The sequence below is a fragment of the Trachurus trachurus genome (assembly GCF_905171665.1).
Source record: "Trachurus trachurus genome assembly, chromosome: 3".
Lineage (NCBI taxonomy): Eukaryota > Metazoa > Chordata > Actinopteri > Carangiformes > Carangidae > Trachurus > Trachurus trachurus.
Genome location: NC_139893.1, coordinates 18,975,727 through 18,993,778, shown reverse-complemented (window position 1 = coordinate 18,993,778; position 18,052 = coordinate 18,975,727). Strand labels below are relative to the sequence as shown.

Here is an 18,052-nt window from a genome sequence, read left to right as displayed (position 1 = left end):
AATAGAGATAATTAGTCCAAAGGATCAGAAAAGTGCAGCAAGAAAAGGAGAAAGCCAAGATGACCCAGGGTTTGAAAGTGAGTGTGTGTGTGTGTGTGTGTGTGTGTGTGTGTGTGTGTGTGTGTGTGTGTGTGTGTGTGTGTGTGTGTGTGTGTGTGTGTGTGTGTGTGTGTGTGTGTGTGTGTGTGTGTGTGTGTGTGTGTGTGTGTGTGTGTAGGTGTGGAGAGCCATATTAGTGACTACCTCCTTTTTTTCAGTTCTGTTGTAAATGTCATGAGCTGAGAGAAGCACACTGAATTTGACCAGACTAAACCTAACTGAGGGTTAAATGAACATGTGACGTGTAACCATTCAGACAGAGGGAACAAAGAGAGAGGGGGAGGTGGGGGGACCAGAACAAAACGAGTCTTGAAATAATGTGCGCGAGAGCTCAGCCCTCAGCCTTCAGTATGAGGACTGAGGTCAGCCCGCCCAAACATTTGCTCTATCTGTCTGCCTGCCTGTGTGCCTCTGCCAAAGAGATGCATTGATCCCGGCGTCGCCACTGAACCGCCATTAGCTGGAGTAGATCTGGGTCCCAATCACACGCATGATCTCCTTCTGGACCTTAGGCTCCTGGGTGTTGATGTTGGCATCTCCTACTTGGCCATCCTCATACCTGCACACATACATAGATACACTGAGTTTAGTTCCTTATCATTCAGCATGTGGAAGCAGTCTGTGAAAGATGATTTATTCTTCTATTGTGTTGATTTCTGTACTATTTGGTGATATAATATGCCAAAATAAATAGATACACTCTTATCTTGTGGACAAGGTATAATACTGTTCAAGGTTTCCATGACAACTGAGCTTCAGTGAGTTACTCCTATCACCGCAGAGATTTTACGAGGAGTGATGTTTGGTCTGATATCATAAATCTTTGTGTTTTCATTGTAACCTTATTAACCATTTCTTCATGCTGAAAAATCCAACCATACAGAGAGCACAAGTCCAGAACTGAATTATATTTAGCCGTAATTTAAATTTGATTGCAGGGCATCTCAAATCTGATTTCCAACTCATTAGACAGCGGTGGACACGTTAATAGACTTTGCCATCTGGTGAAAGCTTGGACTCAGAGAGTCCGAACATCAGCAGCAAGTGTGGAAGACATTTTTTGTACCTGCTGGGCTCAAAACACAGTTTCAAACAGTCTTTAACCTGAGAGGTAGCACCACTCAACCATGAACACAATTCATTCACTACCAGTTTAAAATGATGCTGATGATAAGAGATGAGGGACGAAAGCATCATGTATCATGATATTATTAAATCACTGTGTGCAGCTGAGCAGGTAACAATAAGCATCATGAGTAATGACTATGCGTCTTACAGTAAGTGTTGATGGTTTTGATATTTGCTGCCTTTTTGCTGTGCCAATTCTTTTAGTAATTAGGAATTCATTCTGTGAAAATGATCGAGGAGTGTTTGAAGTGTTTGGGGGTACTTACACAAAAAAGAAGCGAGTACAGACATGGTCAGACACAGGACACACCCAGATGTTACCATGTTTCTGTAGATCCTTAGAGGTGATGACTGTTTAAAAGAGAGAGACAAAAGGGAGTAGTTTATTATTATTATTATTTTATTATTTTTATCATTATTATTTCTATTGGTTGTAGTAGTCATTTCACTTTTGTATTATATAATACTGTTGCATATTAAACCCAAATAAGTAAGTGATGCAATTTATTTCTTCAGTTTATTTTTAACAATTCCCCCTTGTTATGATGACTATGATAATATCATGATAATTGCAATTTTTTTCTTTTCACTATTATCTAATTTTATTTAGATTTTAATAATTTAATGTCATGCCATTTTCACCTGTAAATGATTTTCAAATGTGCTCAAAGAAAGACTGTATTCACTAAAAATATGTATTAAATAATTAATATACAGTAATTAGTTAATGTAATGTAAATGTGCACTTTGTGAATACTGTATCTCAGGTTTAATACATATCATGCCTCCAGTATGTTATTACCTTCACACAGAGCAATACAGTTCAGATTTCGACTCTGAAGGAACCTTGATTGTATTGGACGGCTCTATTGAAAAAACAGACAACAGTCAGGACAACAAGTTCCACCAACGAAACAACTGCAATCTAGCTATATATGTGAGAATGTAGTAAGTCATGTCCTCTCACCTGTGGTATGGTGTTCATGCGGTTGTAACGCTGCACCAGTTCATCTTTGGTGGGCATGCGGTGCTGTCCTTTCCCCATTCCTGCAAGAAGCAGCACAGAGAGAGCAAACAGCCCTCAGTCAGAACGACCTTACCTCAAGTCATTCAAGCTGTGAAAAACCTTCCTCTAGTGGTCGTGAACTCAGATAAATTATTACCCACGGTGCTAACCTTCATATGAAGGTTACCGGCCCAAAATGCTGCTGAACATTTTTACATGAAAGTAAAGTAAGTCAATTTTTAATTTAATATTAACAAAAGGGGATATAGCAAGTACAGCTCTTGTCATCAAAAAGTTTAGACAGTGCTCGTTCAAAAGTCCTATTAGTGCTAAATGTGTACCAGGTGAATGTAACGCCAAACAATGTCATATTTTTTAAGCTTAGATTCAATAATCTCATATCATTAATGTTAGGAGAGGACTGGCTTTAGGTGCTTGGTAACCTGATGACCTGCTGTCCACATAACCATCAGCAGTCTACCACTGTGGGACCTGAAATCCAATCTCTGAAATTGTGTCTCAGCAGAAAAACACAAAAAAGCAAGGAAAGTGATTGTACAACTCCATCCAACATAAAGGAAGCTGTACAAAAAGCCACCCAAGTACAAAGTAACACACACAAATCCACTGACAGCTCCATTTTATGCAGCCACAACGTAAAGTATGGTATGGTAGGAGGCACACAAGCTTAAAGGCCCAAGGCCTGGCACCCAAAATGGATACACAACACAGTGCAGCACAACAGGATTGCATGGACAGCTCCCACATGTGAAAATGAAGTGTCCCAGGATGATAATCAGGCCATGTCACACACAGAGAACACACAGAGAGTCACGTCAACCAACATGGTGGAAAAAATAGGAGGGTGAGCCAGTGGGGTCTGAGTTGTGATTGAAGAATGAGCCGTTCCTACCTGAGTATCCAAAAGATATGCTGGAGATGGGGCTCAGATAGATGCCCTTTCCATATGCTGCCCCATGCAGCTTGGGTTTAAAAAGAGCAAGAAGGAAGGGTCACTGAGCAGTTGCACAGGACAGCCTCACATGCACACACACACACACCTGTGTGTATTCTCACACAGTGCAATAAATACTATACCTACAGTCAAGTCATAGGAATATACAGCATCTGTATACAATAGTGTGTTGTGTGTTGTTCAGCGACAGTTCATAGCAAACCCCAGCAACAAAGCATACAGAATACACACACGCAGCCATACACACATAAAAATTTAAAGATGGTGGAAAGCAAAGAGACGAAGAAAGACGTTGACACCATAATCTCTCTTCACAACATAATGCAGTCCAGAGGAGATCATTTCATGCTCTTGGATTTTGTGAGTAAAATTTGTAAGTAATGTTTTCAGCTTTTCAAGAAAAGTTCAAATAAAAAAAAATGAGACCACAAATCCTGCTTTGAAGATGAAAGATGGTATGGGGATGACCGACAATGATGATAATGAACCTTCACACAAGGATGTCCATAATGAAGATGACTGAGGGACCACAGGTAAAGCCAAAGTGACACCAGAGGAGAAACAAGAGAGAAGAACAAAGAGCGAATTGATGTGAATAGAATGGGAGGAAGATGGAGGTTGTGGACATGGAGGACATGGCACATCTGGTAGAAATCAAAAAGAAACAATAGGCGAGAGATTTTGTGTGATGGCTGGACCTGGAGGCAGAGTCAACCCCCCTTCCTCCTGTGAAACACAATGACAGAGGTGGGGGGAGGTGGTGTCAATGCTCAAGGTGAAACAGACAGGAGGCAGACAAGCACTGAGGCAAGATCAAAGAAGGAAAGTTCAAAAAGTTGGACAACAAAGAAGGCATAAATGAAACACATCAGCATGATAGAGCAATCATGGCCGTCGTGAAAGTTTCATAGATCCTTGAGATTTCAGATTTAATTGTGTTTAATCTCTTTTCAGGACTTATGGCGTGTCTCCAAGCAGTCATTATCAGCCATATTGTGCAAATGAGACAGTTCTGTGCTCTGAAGCGCTGACTTCTTCTTTCCTTACTTTATTATTTATTATCTTTTACAGACCTGGGTCACAAAGTGCAACAGCAACTTTGGCAGAACAACATAAAGATGCAGATGTATGCAGACTGGAGTAAAACAAGGGCACATTGTGAAGTAAGGTATGGTTTCTATGCCTCTGCACTGAAATCATCTTTATGGTCCTGATTAAGTCAATTTTTCCCATATAGAGATTTCAAGAAAACTGATTCTTCAATACCAAGACAAATCCAAAATTCCAAAAATGTGATAAGGTATCAAAGGTACCATAGGTGTCATAAGCACTGGAGATCTATTTATTCCAGGGCAGACTAGGGCATTACAGTATAACAACTCTACAATGGCTCTAGTCCGAAAAAAAGAGGAAGGCAGGCGTAGCACGATAACATGTGGATGACAGTGGCAAGTGTAGGTGCAGCAACAGGTCCACCAGGACTTGTGGGGAAAAAAACACAGCAGTATTATTTGACTGATCAATCAAAGACAAGTAAATCAACGATGACGCATCTCAGAATTAAGGATGGGTGAGTTTCAGTTGTCAACTTCATATTAACACTGGGTCCTCAAAATGTTCATGTCCTGAAATGTTACAATTGTAATTTGTGAACTGTGACAGCTGTTGTAGCAGCACTCCAACCCACACACAATGCTCACGAAGGCTAAGCTTACATGGGCCTTGTGCTCACAGCACGAGTGGGTTACTATCATTACTGTTCAGTCTGTCAGAACATAACCACAGGTGGGTCTGTCACCTTAATGCTCATACTGTTGCTTGAGTGTATGTTGTACACACACACACACACACACACACACACACACACACATGCAAGTGTTATATCGTGTGTGCACCAGCTTACGGTGTTCCCTGTCTTTGGCTGTAGTATCAAGAATCATGGAATTTCATTGGTATTGTTACTAAATACCAAATTCCTGGTACCGTGACATCCCTGCAGTCACCTGGTATCAACTAATTAAAATCTTTAAATAAGCTGTTTAATGATCTGAGGTTACTGTTGGACTTAAGTCTGAATAGATAATGAGTGGTGCCAGTTACTGACCTTTTATGAAAGCCCTCCTTGTTCACCCACAGGAAGTATGTACTCACTATCATGTAGCTTGTCCTTTGCATCCGTCACCTTCAGACCTAGCCTACTCAATGCTCTAGGTGGTTAACCCCTACAGGGCACACAGGTAGCCTCCTGGTATTACAGCTGACACCACAGTCTGCTCCTTTTGTCCCACAACAGGAAGAGACGTGCTGTCCGCTGCTGTCGGCGAAGGAGTCAAAAAAGCAGCCAGACATTGGCCAGGAAAATCTCCCAGTGTGCCCTGCTCGCTAAAATGCCAATTGCAAAGCTGATGAAAGGGAAGCTGGCATCCATTAACTGCAAAAATGAATCAGCCGGACAGCGAGCCTGCTCTACCCAAGAGCAGGTTTACTGTCCGAGAGGAGATGCATCGTAAATTCCAGCCAACTGTCAGGGTTACGTACCTGCAGTTTGGTATAAGAGGCATTGACTAGTCCATTTCTCAGAACAGAGTGCCAGTTCTCTATATGGGAACCACTAGAGCAAGTGTAGAGAGAGGAGGAGATAAGAAAGAAGAGATAAAATAAAGTGCTATGTGACGCGTGGATCCCAATGTGCAACCACTGATGTGCAATACCCAGATCCATTGTTCTTTAAGAACACTGGAAAAAATGAATGAAAGGAGAAAAAGGGATAGCCAATGTAAAATCCTATAATTTGTACATCTACAAACTATTTTGTGTACAATATCTACCAAAAATGCTGTCAATTTTTCAGCAATTATCTCCTAAAGCCTACTGATCAAATTCATCGCAATCAAAATTTTAACTCACCCTCAAAGGAAGTACCGTACTGTTACTCATCTATTTATACCATTTGTGCAGGGACATTTTGAGATATTCTGTTATATCATTATTTTCTTCCAAATTTATATATTTTAATATTTAGAAAAAAGTATTAAAAGTATTAAGGTAAAGATGAAAGATGACAACCCATCACTGCTGTCGTTCATTGCATGATGGGTTATTTGAATACATCTCCCAGTGCAGGTATCTCAACTGTCTTATAATAAAATAGGTCACAGCAGTGTCATCGGTACTGTTATTTTTAACTACACTCAAAGCAGCATGAGACTCTTCTTCCCACAGTCTAACAAGTAAACAGGGAGAGGTTCTTAATTTCTCAATCAGCTGTTTAAGGATTCTCTTTTAAATCTTCCAGACTGTTATTAATTTGACTTCGAACATGTATTTATATTTTATATATGTTTCTATTTATATCCATACAAAATGATGGCAGCCAAGCTGACTTACATTTTTGTATTTTCTGCTGAGAATTATTCATTTTGTGGTATTAATCAGCACAAAGAGAGACTGTTAAAACTGCTCATGAGAGAGTTGTACCCTGCAAGTGCCCAGATGGGCCGTGTGTGTCTAAAATATTCAGCAGAGCCCCATCTGCTACAGTACAAATCTCTTTCTCACAGATATTGCTGGCTCCATGTGCTGGCTTAGCAAGGTGGTTTCTCTGTCCAAGAGAATGGCCACTGCTCTGTGCTGTTGTTTGTTGTGGTTCCATGAAAATCTGCTAGAATGGCCCCTCCATCGGCAACATAATGACCAGGTGTTACACTGAGACATGCTCATGTGTTTACTGCTGTAATGCTAAATTATTCATGCATTTTAGAGAGCATGCTTGATATGACTTTGGTTATTTACAGTACAGTGTGTGCTTTCTCACATTATATTTGCCCTACAGTCACAAGCTTAACAACATACCAACTACAAATTAATTTGTTATCTTTTAAGTCAGAATAATTTTACTTTACAAGATCCGAAGTAACCGCACAATGGAAATACACCGTGTTGATTGTATGGGAGCTGCAAAAGCCAATGGCAAAGAGGACTCACTGGAAGGCGAAGGTGCTGCCGTATAGCTTCTTGGCAGTGCGAAAACGAGCCTCCTTGGCTGGGGGACTGCTGAGCAGCAGGAACTGGTGGGAGGTGTGCATGAATTTCAGTTGCTATCACAATGAGGTCATAAGGGACAGGTGAGAACGAGAGACAGACAAACAGAAAGATAGAAAAAGTGAGCATGAGGCATCAAACTACATAATGTGGCAGGAAACAACTACTTTAATAAAGAAAACTTGAGAGGGTGTCGTTCTGGTGTCCTACCCTACTGAGAGGCAGCTTGACGATATGAGACCTGTTACTGGAAATAATCCTGCAGAGAGAAGGAAAGGAGGTCAAATAGTAAGTGTAAGACAATTCAAAGTGGTTGCCACTTTGCTCCAACCCTCAAAAGCATGTTTCTAAGAACATAACTGCTGGTTATTATGAAGTGTCCCAGTAAGCTATGACAGCACGACAGAGAGGCAAAACAGCGAACACTTAAAGTGAAGCAGCTAAATTGAATTTAGTCATCTCTGATTTTATTATTTATACCCATGTTTTTCCGGCTGTGCCATATCAAAATGTCTGTTGAAATGAACCCATTGGCATTATAGTGTAGTGCATGACCGCTTAACTAATGTGGTGGATCTGACATGCTCTCTACTGATTCTGTAAATTATTTTCTGAACCACAATCAAAGCTTGAAAATGTGCAAAGTAGAGAAAATACATTTTTAGGTCCACTCACCACTGTAGCAGGGGATGGGCCAAAGGATCCAATTTGTCCATCTGTTTCTTGATCTCCAGATATGAGCCCTGGAACATCCACACAAAGCAGAAATGTGATTGATACATAGTACAGATGCAGTCTGGGGAAAAGTGGCACAGATTAAATAAAATGAATGAGCTATATCTGTCACTATGATAGGCAAAGCATCCGTCTACAGTATGCCGCTCAACACCACTTAATACAAGATTGTGTAACCAACACTTTCAGGCTTATGGTGGACATAGAATGAATGTCTCGCATAAATTGAAAACTTTAAAATTGTATTGTCCACAAATATTTACAATTAGCTTTGATTCATCTGCTGTGGCCCCTCCCTTTTGTCCCGCCCACTTCCTCCTTGTACCTGGGTCATTTCCCGAATGGACATGACGCTATCCAGTGCTTTCTGCAGTCTCTCATAATTCTTCTTCTGTGTTCATTGGTTGAGCCAGACATCCATTGGTATGCAATGAGAGAGGGAACAACATACAGATATCTAAAATCACTTGTAGAGGTTAAGTAAAAAATATTTTCGATCACCTATGCATTTTACAGAAAAAAACAATATCAGGTATCACTGTCATATAATCTCATGCATTCAGCTTATTAATAGCTACAGCAGTAATGGTTTTAATATGATAGCCGTTATGTTTGGAAACAAAAATGCAAATTTGAATGAAATGCATGCAGTTAGTAATCACGATTCCAGTAGTGAGGATACTGACCTTTGGGTTGAAGGCCAGTGTCTTGGGGTCATTGGGGTCAACGACTGATGGGTAGGGTTCAAAGATGATGCTCTTACGGGGAGACTCAAGAGCGGCTCGACACATAGCCACGAGTAGGTCCACCACCTGGTAAGACAGGGATACATGTGAACATTTTCTAATCTACATTTTTTGAAGATAGGAGTAGATAACTGCAATACCGCTAATACTCTAATACTCTGAGTTTTGTCATATGGTCTATCTTGCTGTCACCTCTGCACCAGTGGCCACTTCCTCTGCAGCTCCAGACATCACGCCCAGGGTGTAAAAGGAGAACACACACAGCTCCCTGGTGCACACTGCAGGCTACATAAACACACACACAAAAATGAAATAACACTCATTTGAATGTGAAGTACATACTGTACCTACACAATGACCTGAAGTAAACCCACCCACACATGTACTGACACATGCAGTCTTGTTAACAGGATTATGTCACTAATACAAAGAGAAAACATCCAGTTTGTGATGTTCATGATGTTTTTTTAATTTTTTTTAACCAATGGGGAAATACATAGGTTATAAATCGATACTCTATAAACGCTTTCTAGTCTGTGTTACCTTCAGCATGGATCCATTTTGAAAGACATGCTGTTCGTCACAGACCACGCAATACTCGTTGAGCGTGGGGATCCTCTGTTCTGAGTACTTCATTATCTGTTCGGAAAAAAGCACAATGGTGTTCCCAGTTATCACTCCCACCTCCAGCACTGCCATATAAAGGAATACACACTGGTTTGGCAAAAGAATTGTCACAAATTACAATTGTGCATTGCAGTTATGTCTGGTTTAACCCACTACGAAGTCCTTGTCACAACACAATGAAGTATAGTACATACTATTTTTATGTGCTGTACTGGGTTTTATTGCTCTATGAATGCTCAACAGAGTTTCTCCTCAGCAAATCCCAGTGAAAATGTAATTGGTTTAAAATGTCTATCATGTGTGAACAGTATATAGAGGACTCTCAAAGGATAGAGTATAAAGGTTCCTCTTGATTAGTGAACTCTTATCTCCTTAAGGTCTAACCTGCACTAAGAAGCCATACTCCAAGGTAGGGATGTTCTTGCAGTGGCCGCCCGCCTGGGATGAGAAAAACAATTCAATCAGCTGCCTCGTGGTAATCTGCGCTGGGGCCCTGGCCGCCGGGACAGCCACAGTCTGATGAGTCAAGTGAAGACAAAGCATTATGGGAAACGGCGCAGCAGCCATGTAACGGTAGGGGTAGGGAAAGGCTTAGGTGGGAACAGAGCAGGTGGCAGGTGACGGAGAAGAAGGTCAGAGTGGATCACAGTGGATTATAACAGAAAAGGACAACATACAGTGCCTACAAAAAAGACAAAAAACAAACAAACAAACAAAAAAAACATAGCATGCAACTCCCCCACCCCCAAAGATTGTGCAGACTTGTGGGTGAGGTACACAAAGACAACAAAGTTAAACTTGAAGGTATCTGTGTAGAGTTAGGCCTGCTGACTTGTTCTGACAGGCACTGACCTGGCTGTTTGGGGGATAGCTGAACAGCTCCCCTTTAGGATTCTTCATGGTGCATGAGATGGAACGGTTCATCAGGCGGGTCACTCTCAGCTCAGGCACACTCAGCTTCCCTTTCAAAACTGTGTCTTGGATCAAAGGGAAACTCGGAGACCTGGGAAAGAGTAGACACAAACATGTGCATCACTTTATCAATCATTTCTCTAATGGTAGGGAAATGCTAATGATTTTGCTATTAATATCTTTTTCAAAAAAACAAACAAACGCAGTGGACTGTTTGGCTTCAAAGCAAAACGAGTTCAGCTTTATTGGCTAAGTCGGAAATTTTGCTTCTCATTCTTTAGTTGCAAAGAATAAAAACTTAAGTTAACTATAACCGAGGGCATTTTTTTTTTTTACATCTCTTTGTCTATTATCTTGTATGGTGACAACCTGACATTGCCATTTCTTCACCTGCTAAGTACTTTGGTACTGGTCATTTCATAGTGACTCCACTCACCACACTTACAGTATTATACTCGCTCAGACAAGGGAAATCTGTTTAGACAGAAGCTCCAGCCACTAACTGTTACAATAAAAGAACTAGTGTTCATTTCCACTATCACTCTCATGACATTATCCAGGTCCATTTCTCTTGACACGAGACTCCTGTCATGTCATGAGGATGTCAAGACAGCCTAGTAGTTAGTGAAGCTGACCTCCATCGAGTGGGCTGAGATCCAGTCCCTGTGCACCCATAACTGTCAAAGCATCCTGGAGCAAGACAGAGGCCGAGAAGAGCACTTTTCTCTCGGGGAAAATGGTTGAGTGTGTCCGATTTTGAATTTATGTCAATCTGTACTGTGCTGTGTCAGAACTTCCTTTCTTCCGCTTGTTATCTCTGCTACAGTTCACCTTTTGCAGAAAAACCTTCATAAGGTGTTTCCATCACTATTTTTACAGCTCACAGTTTGTTGACCAGATGGATGACATTTTGCCTGATCGCTCAGAAAACTCTTGGAAGTCTTGGAAAAATAACTCGTTTGCAAGTGAGTAAAATCTATTTGCTGTATACAGCACCTTTAAAAATCAGATATCATAAAATGATGTAAAAGAAAGACACAGTGATACAGTGATAAATATATAATAAAAAGAAAAAAAAAAAATATATATATATATATATAAATAACAATAAAAGACAAGCTGTAGATATTAGTCCCCATGAAAAAGGATATTTCACAGTAAATATGTTTCCAGAGCAAAACGAACGGGTACAGACTTTGTGACAAAGGTTTATCGGTGCACAGTAATCTGTGAAACCCTAGGCAACCATTTGTATATTAAAATAAGTTTAACAGCAACCCTCTGTTATATCCTATGTGAAGAAAGCTATGCTACTGTGGATACAAAGTACTGTATGAACATACTGGTCTGCTTTATGCAGTACAGTACTTGAGGTAAATTAATGTGTATTGCTCTTGCACTAAATCAGGGCCACTAATAACAAAAACAGTACTTTTTGAACATCTGTGTCTAAATAAAGCATGAATTCCAACTATAGACAGCGATATTTATATGATGGTCTCTATCAGTTTATCAGATATTGCCAAAAATGGTCATATCTTGCATCTCTACGACTGTAGAATATAGATACATGGGCAGTTGCTTTTTGATACATTTATTCTAGAGCAGAGGTCTTCAACAGGGGTCCGCAGAGGTACTGCAGGGGGTCATGAAATCTTCGGTTGATTATACAATTTTGTATATTTTTTGTTTCCACATATGCTTACAATAAAAAAAGTCAATTTCAATAGCTTGTATGCATGGTTATCATGCAATTGACAGACATTGTTGATATAACAAGGTATGTTTATAAATGACAGTGGCATGGCCATCCTACTCACTTTACCTTTAAAATAAAAACATGAATACATGAACCTGTGTATTGTTTGAATAGCTCAGTATTGAATCCACTGTATGTTTATACATGGTACTAGGACCAGTTTAATATAATAAACAATTTTATAATTATTTGAAGTAGGGGGTCCCTGCTTCATCTCCCCTTGGCCTGAAAAATGTTGAAGACCCCTGTTCTAGAGTATAGTATTAACTATGAACCTAAACTGCTGCACATTCCTCCTCACACGGCAACAATGGAGTGGATGGCTTGAAACAGACACAGAGTGAGAGAGAGAAACCTACTTGGGTATGGGGGAGAAGATGCTGAGCCCGGCACGGAACTTCTTGATGGTTCCTCCAGCTTTGAACCAGCTGTGCCTCTTCTCCTGCTGGGCCTTGAGGAACTCATTACTGAGGTGCTTCCACTGCTGTGAGGTGAACGTGCTCAGGATCCTACCATGTTACAAAACAGTCAAGAGGGAAGAAATGTGAGTAAACCTGGCTGAGGGTGAATTACTTTTCAAATCAGTTTCTGTTTCTCATTAGCACACTTTCTTTTGTTTGTGTGGAGCCAAAAGATTACAGAGACTGAAGATTACAATTAATGTTTATGCCAAGGCATCTATTTTCTAAACCCACTGATTATTTTTTTTAAAGTAAAAAAGATAGTGTGATTTCCAATTGTGATGCTGCTATGCTTTTGCAAAATGTCTCACACATTGCTTACTTTTTGAGCTGCAGGCCCAGACTGAAGCCTTCTTTATTAGAGGGCTGGAACACCTCTACTGACGGCTCTGAGGAAAGATGACTAACATTATTACACAGGGCACATGTTCACACATACTCTTTCTTTCACTCTCCCTCTTGTGTAGCACATTTTGTACTCACCTCCCACACTCAGTGAGTAGCAAAAATACCTAAAGTCCCTCCCAGAAAACCAACATCCACCCTGACATCTTTACTCACCAGGTCCATCGAGGTACTGAGAAAGAGAAAAGCGCAGTCTCAGAATAATGGGCTCTGTTCTGATTACTTTCCAAGCTGTCGCAACCTCCTCCTGATTCAGACACACACACATACACACATACACACAAATATACAGAGTTAGCACCCTAATTAAGGCCATTTCTCATGACATAAATAAATTATGAGCACAGGATACATTATAAATGATGTGTTACTTTGCAAAATGGCAACATTAGAATAGTAATGGGCAAAGATGAAGGAAGTGTGTGCACAGAAAGAGGAATGCTGACTCACATCTAAGAAACCGATGTTAATGTGAAGATCGATGTCAACGTCATCAATTGTTCCATATTCCCTGTTCAGGGACACAACAACAGATACAGTTAATTTATTATAAGTAATAGGATGCATTACACTACAACCCTTTCAACTGATTATCCCTTTAGGGGGGAAAAATGGGGGTTATTTCTTTCCTGTTTTGCCAGACAGTGCTGAGTTAAAATTAGCACATAATCTCTTTGAATCATGCCTTTGTATTCTGTGCAGCTAATTAACAATAGTCAGCAGACTGAATCTCACCACCACTTGGTTGTCCTGTTTGTTTCAACACTTTAAAAAACAGCCCACATACAGTATATGAGTGTGTTTATCTGTGCCATACCTGACAGAGACAGCACTGTCAGTGTAGATGTCTTTTACTGCCTCGATGTCTGCATCCAATTGAGGGTGACGGTACAGGTCGGCAGCGCAGCTCCCCTGTAATAAGCACTTGCAGCACTGAATTCACCACAGATTTAGATTCAGATTTCAGATTCATTCTTTATTTGTTTTCACAATCCGTATTACAGTACATTTTAACATATAATCATTCAAACACAATTGTTAACATAGAAAAAAACACACCCTAAACACAACACTAACACTCATACAAATTGCTACCAAGTTTGAATTTGTGCTCCTACTACTTGGAGCGGCTGAAGTTCCCTATCTATTTCTGTTTATTCATTATGTATTAGCTATCAGTATTTTAGTGTTAATTAGCTTTTAACTCATACCACCATTTATCCATTACTCTTAGCTAACAAATCTAGCCATTGCTTTTAGTTAACCATTTCAAGCAGTTTTCTGTTTATTTAGCTAATTTATTTCTATCAGTTTAGTAGGCTACTTAGTACTGTTTCAACTGTCCATTTGAGCTGCCTAATTTATCTGTTTCAGCTGACCACTTCAAATGTTTATCCATTTCAGCTGTCTATCTATATTAGCAAACTAATTCAACTGCTTATCTGTTTTCACCAACCAATTTTCTATTATTTAACCAAATTATTTCTAATATTTTCTTTTATTTTTAGTACTCTCTTGCTAACATGTTTTTAATGCACTCACAGCGTCAACACGTAGTGCTCACATGTTACAACCAATTCGATGTATGTATCTAAATATATGTATATGTACTAAAGTCATCTCTAATTTAATTTCATCTTTCCTTTAAGGTATTAGGATGTGCAATTCAGCATGGTTTGTAATCTATTTGATTTAGTCATCATCTTCTCTGTTGTGACATCAAGCACATTTTATGCTGGCAATAAAACCATGCATGGTTTACTGTGTGATAAAAAGGAAAAATGATAAAACTTGTTCAGGAGATCTTTGTAAATTGACTGCAGGCGATGAGAGTCTCTTTAAATGGAATGACTAGATCTAATCAGGATGTAAAACAGTGAAAGACAAATTTCTCATCACAATAAAGTTATATATTTTAAAATTAGTTTTAAATTCTGATATTGAATAGGTTCTGTTGTTACCTTAGGGCACTTTTAAGGGAAATATATAATTATTAATATTAATAATAGGTAACACACATGTTCCTGGTGTCTAGACTCGAAGTCAGACTTTCGTCTCCTTAGCTCTGAATGTGTAGAACAGAACCCACACTTTCATCCTTATCTCCACTGCACTGCTTTCATGTCCTCTAGACTGCATAGAAATTAGCTTTAAGTCCCAGACTGGATTTACATTTCAATCACAGGACTTGGAAGATAAGAAGTAAAAAGGATGACTAACAGATTAAGATCTTGTGTGGAAGTGAAGCATTGAACTTTACGAGATGAGATGATACATTAAATGGCGGCCATAGAAATTAATTCGACAGCATTGCTTGTGATTGATACTCACATAAGATGATTAACACCAGAAAGGCACTGTAATACCTGATATAGGAGGAAATACTACTTTTCTTCGAGAACATGATGAAATATATATATTCATATATGAAATATGAAATATCATATTTGCTAGTGGCAGTATGCAAAATTCATAGTTCAGATCTAGCCTGGGCACATGCCTTACATTTTAATAGAATACTCAGATTCACATCAATTAAAATATTTGCCCCAGTAGCAGTGAAGCATTAAGATGGAAATGTTAGTCAGCTGGTCCATCTGTTCGGCACAACCAGTGCAAGATATCTCATTTAGTATTGGCTGAATTGCTATGACATTTAGCCTAGATATTCATAATCCCCTAAGAATCATGCTAAATTATTTTGTTGGCCCCTGATTTATTGTCTAGTACCACCATCGGTTCTAAACTACCGATCAACACTTGTCTCTGAAAATGGTTTGAAAACCAGCAGCTGATTTTCTTCCCTCGTGGGTTGCAATAGTGGGTGATTGGTTTTTAGGGAGTGAATAATGCTGTTGGTGACCTTTCCTTTAGTGCTACCATTAGGCTAAAATATCAACTTGTACCAACGATATCTCATAATCTAGCAGGCAGATTGCCACAAGGTTTGATAAGCACTTTATTTCAATGATCCCTAGGCTTTTTCTTTTGTACCACCCTAAGATTAAATCATATATTTTTATCCTGACAACTAATGAATATCTAAAAATTACACTCATCTTAGTGGTGAAATAAACACCTCCAGTCTAATTTGAAAATTAAATTAAGTGCTAGAATCTAGAATTTTAGAAACTAAAACTTTAAGGTTATACTTTCTTTAAAGGTTATTCCTGTTAAAAAGTGTAGATAATTACCCAAACAGTAAGAAATCCTATGTTTTAAAGTGATAAAGTCAGGGTCAGCTAAAACACTTAGGACAGTTACCAAATAGTTGTTTAATTTCAAATGAGACCATTTTTGTTTAGAAATTAAAAGGGTGATAACAGTAATATGTTAATATTAAATAGCATTATGCTTAAACAAATATTTCAAAACACTGACAACACTATATCCAACATAAAGATTCAGGCAGGTTAATAGACTCATCTGTACCTGAATGCCATACAGGAATTGTTCAGACTCATTCTCTCCGTCCGACTCCTCGTCTGTCCAACACTGGCCTTTGATGTCCTGTGGGCCCACACATTGTGAAAAGGCCATTATAGTGGAGTGGAGAGAAAATGTAACCTCTTTCTATCATCCTTTCATCTCACATCCTTTCTCACATCTCCATATTTAGCCTCCCGTTCAAGGGCTTCAAAACACTACTTTATATAGCATCTCAAAGGGAGAGACAAAAAGGCATGATTTATTTCCAAAAGACAGGATATTCTCTGAGTTCAAGCTTCAAACGAGTCCTCAGCTGACAATTAAAAGGAATGAGTTAATGAAAAATAGATTTTCTAAAATAAAAATAACCATGTCTCCTGTCATTTCTTGCAAGGCCTAAAGCCCATGGGTCTTGTTGCATAAACCTACAGTTCCTATCTTATTTAATATTTAGATTTAGCTTATTCAGTATTTCAATTTCTGTGGGAAGTCTACACTTATGTTAGTAGCCACATCAATTCATTCATGTCTGTCATTTTATCTAATTTGCCTCTATTCCATTCTTTAGCTTAAACAAAACCACTTAAGGATGACTCAGCTCAGTTATATGTAGTGATTACACCAATAGAATGGTGGCTGTCTTACCATTGCGTCTGCTGTTCATAGGTCTCGCTCAGACAGGTTTAGGCCTGTGAATACTGCCAACCATTTCAGCCTATTTCCAGGTGGAAGGAACAAGAACAGAAAACCCGATGAGCTTTGGCTGACTGCCTCTCTTTCCTGCGCTCTATAGAACTGCACAACCTTGGAAAGACAGAAATTAAAAATCAATAATGGTAGAAAACACGAAACAAAGAGGACATCACCAGTGATGCCATGCCTTGTAAACGGTGCCCTCATCCTCTTTCCTTTAAAACGTCTGTACTTCACCTTGCCATGTATCCTGTATCCTAGCAACAGCCATCTCTGCCTCCTTTCAGAGTGGCATTAATCACTGTGGAGAGAACGTGTGGGAGAAATGTGCTGTACGTTCAAGACCCAAGACGTCTCCATTTCTTTGTTTTGTTTTGTTTTTCTTTTCCAGGAACTTAATCTATTAATATTTACTTATCAGTGCTGGGCATAGTATAGCAAAAATAACTGTTAATGCCAGTATATTAATAAATCATTATTATTAAATTGCTCTTGATTTGTCTGAAAAATAATTACATGGAAATCTTTACAACACCCATCTAATATCACAGGTAAGGAGAGTACACTGAAGCTAGGGGATGTTCAGTAAAAAAAAAAAATAATTGCTTGCCTTATAAAGGAATATTTACAAGTGAGCAGAAAAAATAGCTCTAAAAAAAAGCAATGAATTTTATGACGCACGTATTTTGAAATAAATTATAACAAAATACCAAGACTGACACGACACAGGCAGCAACAGCACACTATGTATTTTATGGTGGCCCATCACGTTTTGCATCTGACATGTAAACAATAGGCACTGTGTCGTCTTTATAAGACTTGGAGCTATAGATGAAGAAATACTTCTTTCCTTCTGCGGTATCAGAATTACAATTTATATTTTTAGTGCATAGGAAGCCAACTTAACAAAGAATGTACTGTATTTATCACGACTACATCCTAAGAATTGGGCAAACAGAGACTGGATGGCAACATAGCCTGGCACCATAGAGTGTCTAACAAAACCGTCACACATGAAAACATCTAAGCTACAGT

At 39.1% G+C, this 18,052-nt stretch overlaps 1 protein-coding gene across 1 annotated transcript; it reads right to left on the bottom strand.

Moving 5' to 3' along the window:
- Nucleotides 1–332: 332 nt before the first annotated feature.
- On the bottom strand, nt 333–16,435 carry LOC311001946 (protein mono-ADP-ribosyltransferase PARP6; the record flags this gene model as incomplete). Its single annotated transcript, XM_083993125.1, has 21 exons — nt 333–658; nt 1,494–1,578; nt 2,030–2,093; nt 2,195–2,274; nt 3,147–3,216; nt 5,748–5,820; nt 7,194–7,306; nt 7,461–7,509; nt 7,926–7,993; nt 8,311–8,376; nt 8,672–8,797; nt 8,924–9,016; nt 9,275–9,370; nt 9,743–9,874; nt 10,211–10,361; nt 12,389–12,538; nt 12,813–12,879; nt 13,052–13,142; nt 13,346–13,406; nt 13,713–13,807; nt 16,328–16,435. The coding sequence occupies 21 exons, from the start codon at nt 16,433–16,435 to the stop codon at nt 556–558; spliced, it is 1,941 nt and encodes a 646-aa protein (XP_083849251.1). The 3' UTR covers nt 333–555.
- Between the last annotated feature and the right edge of the window lie 1,617 nt (nt 16,436–18,052).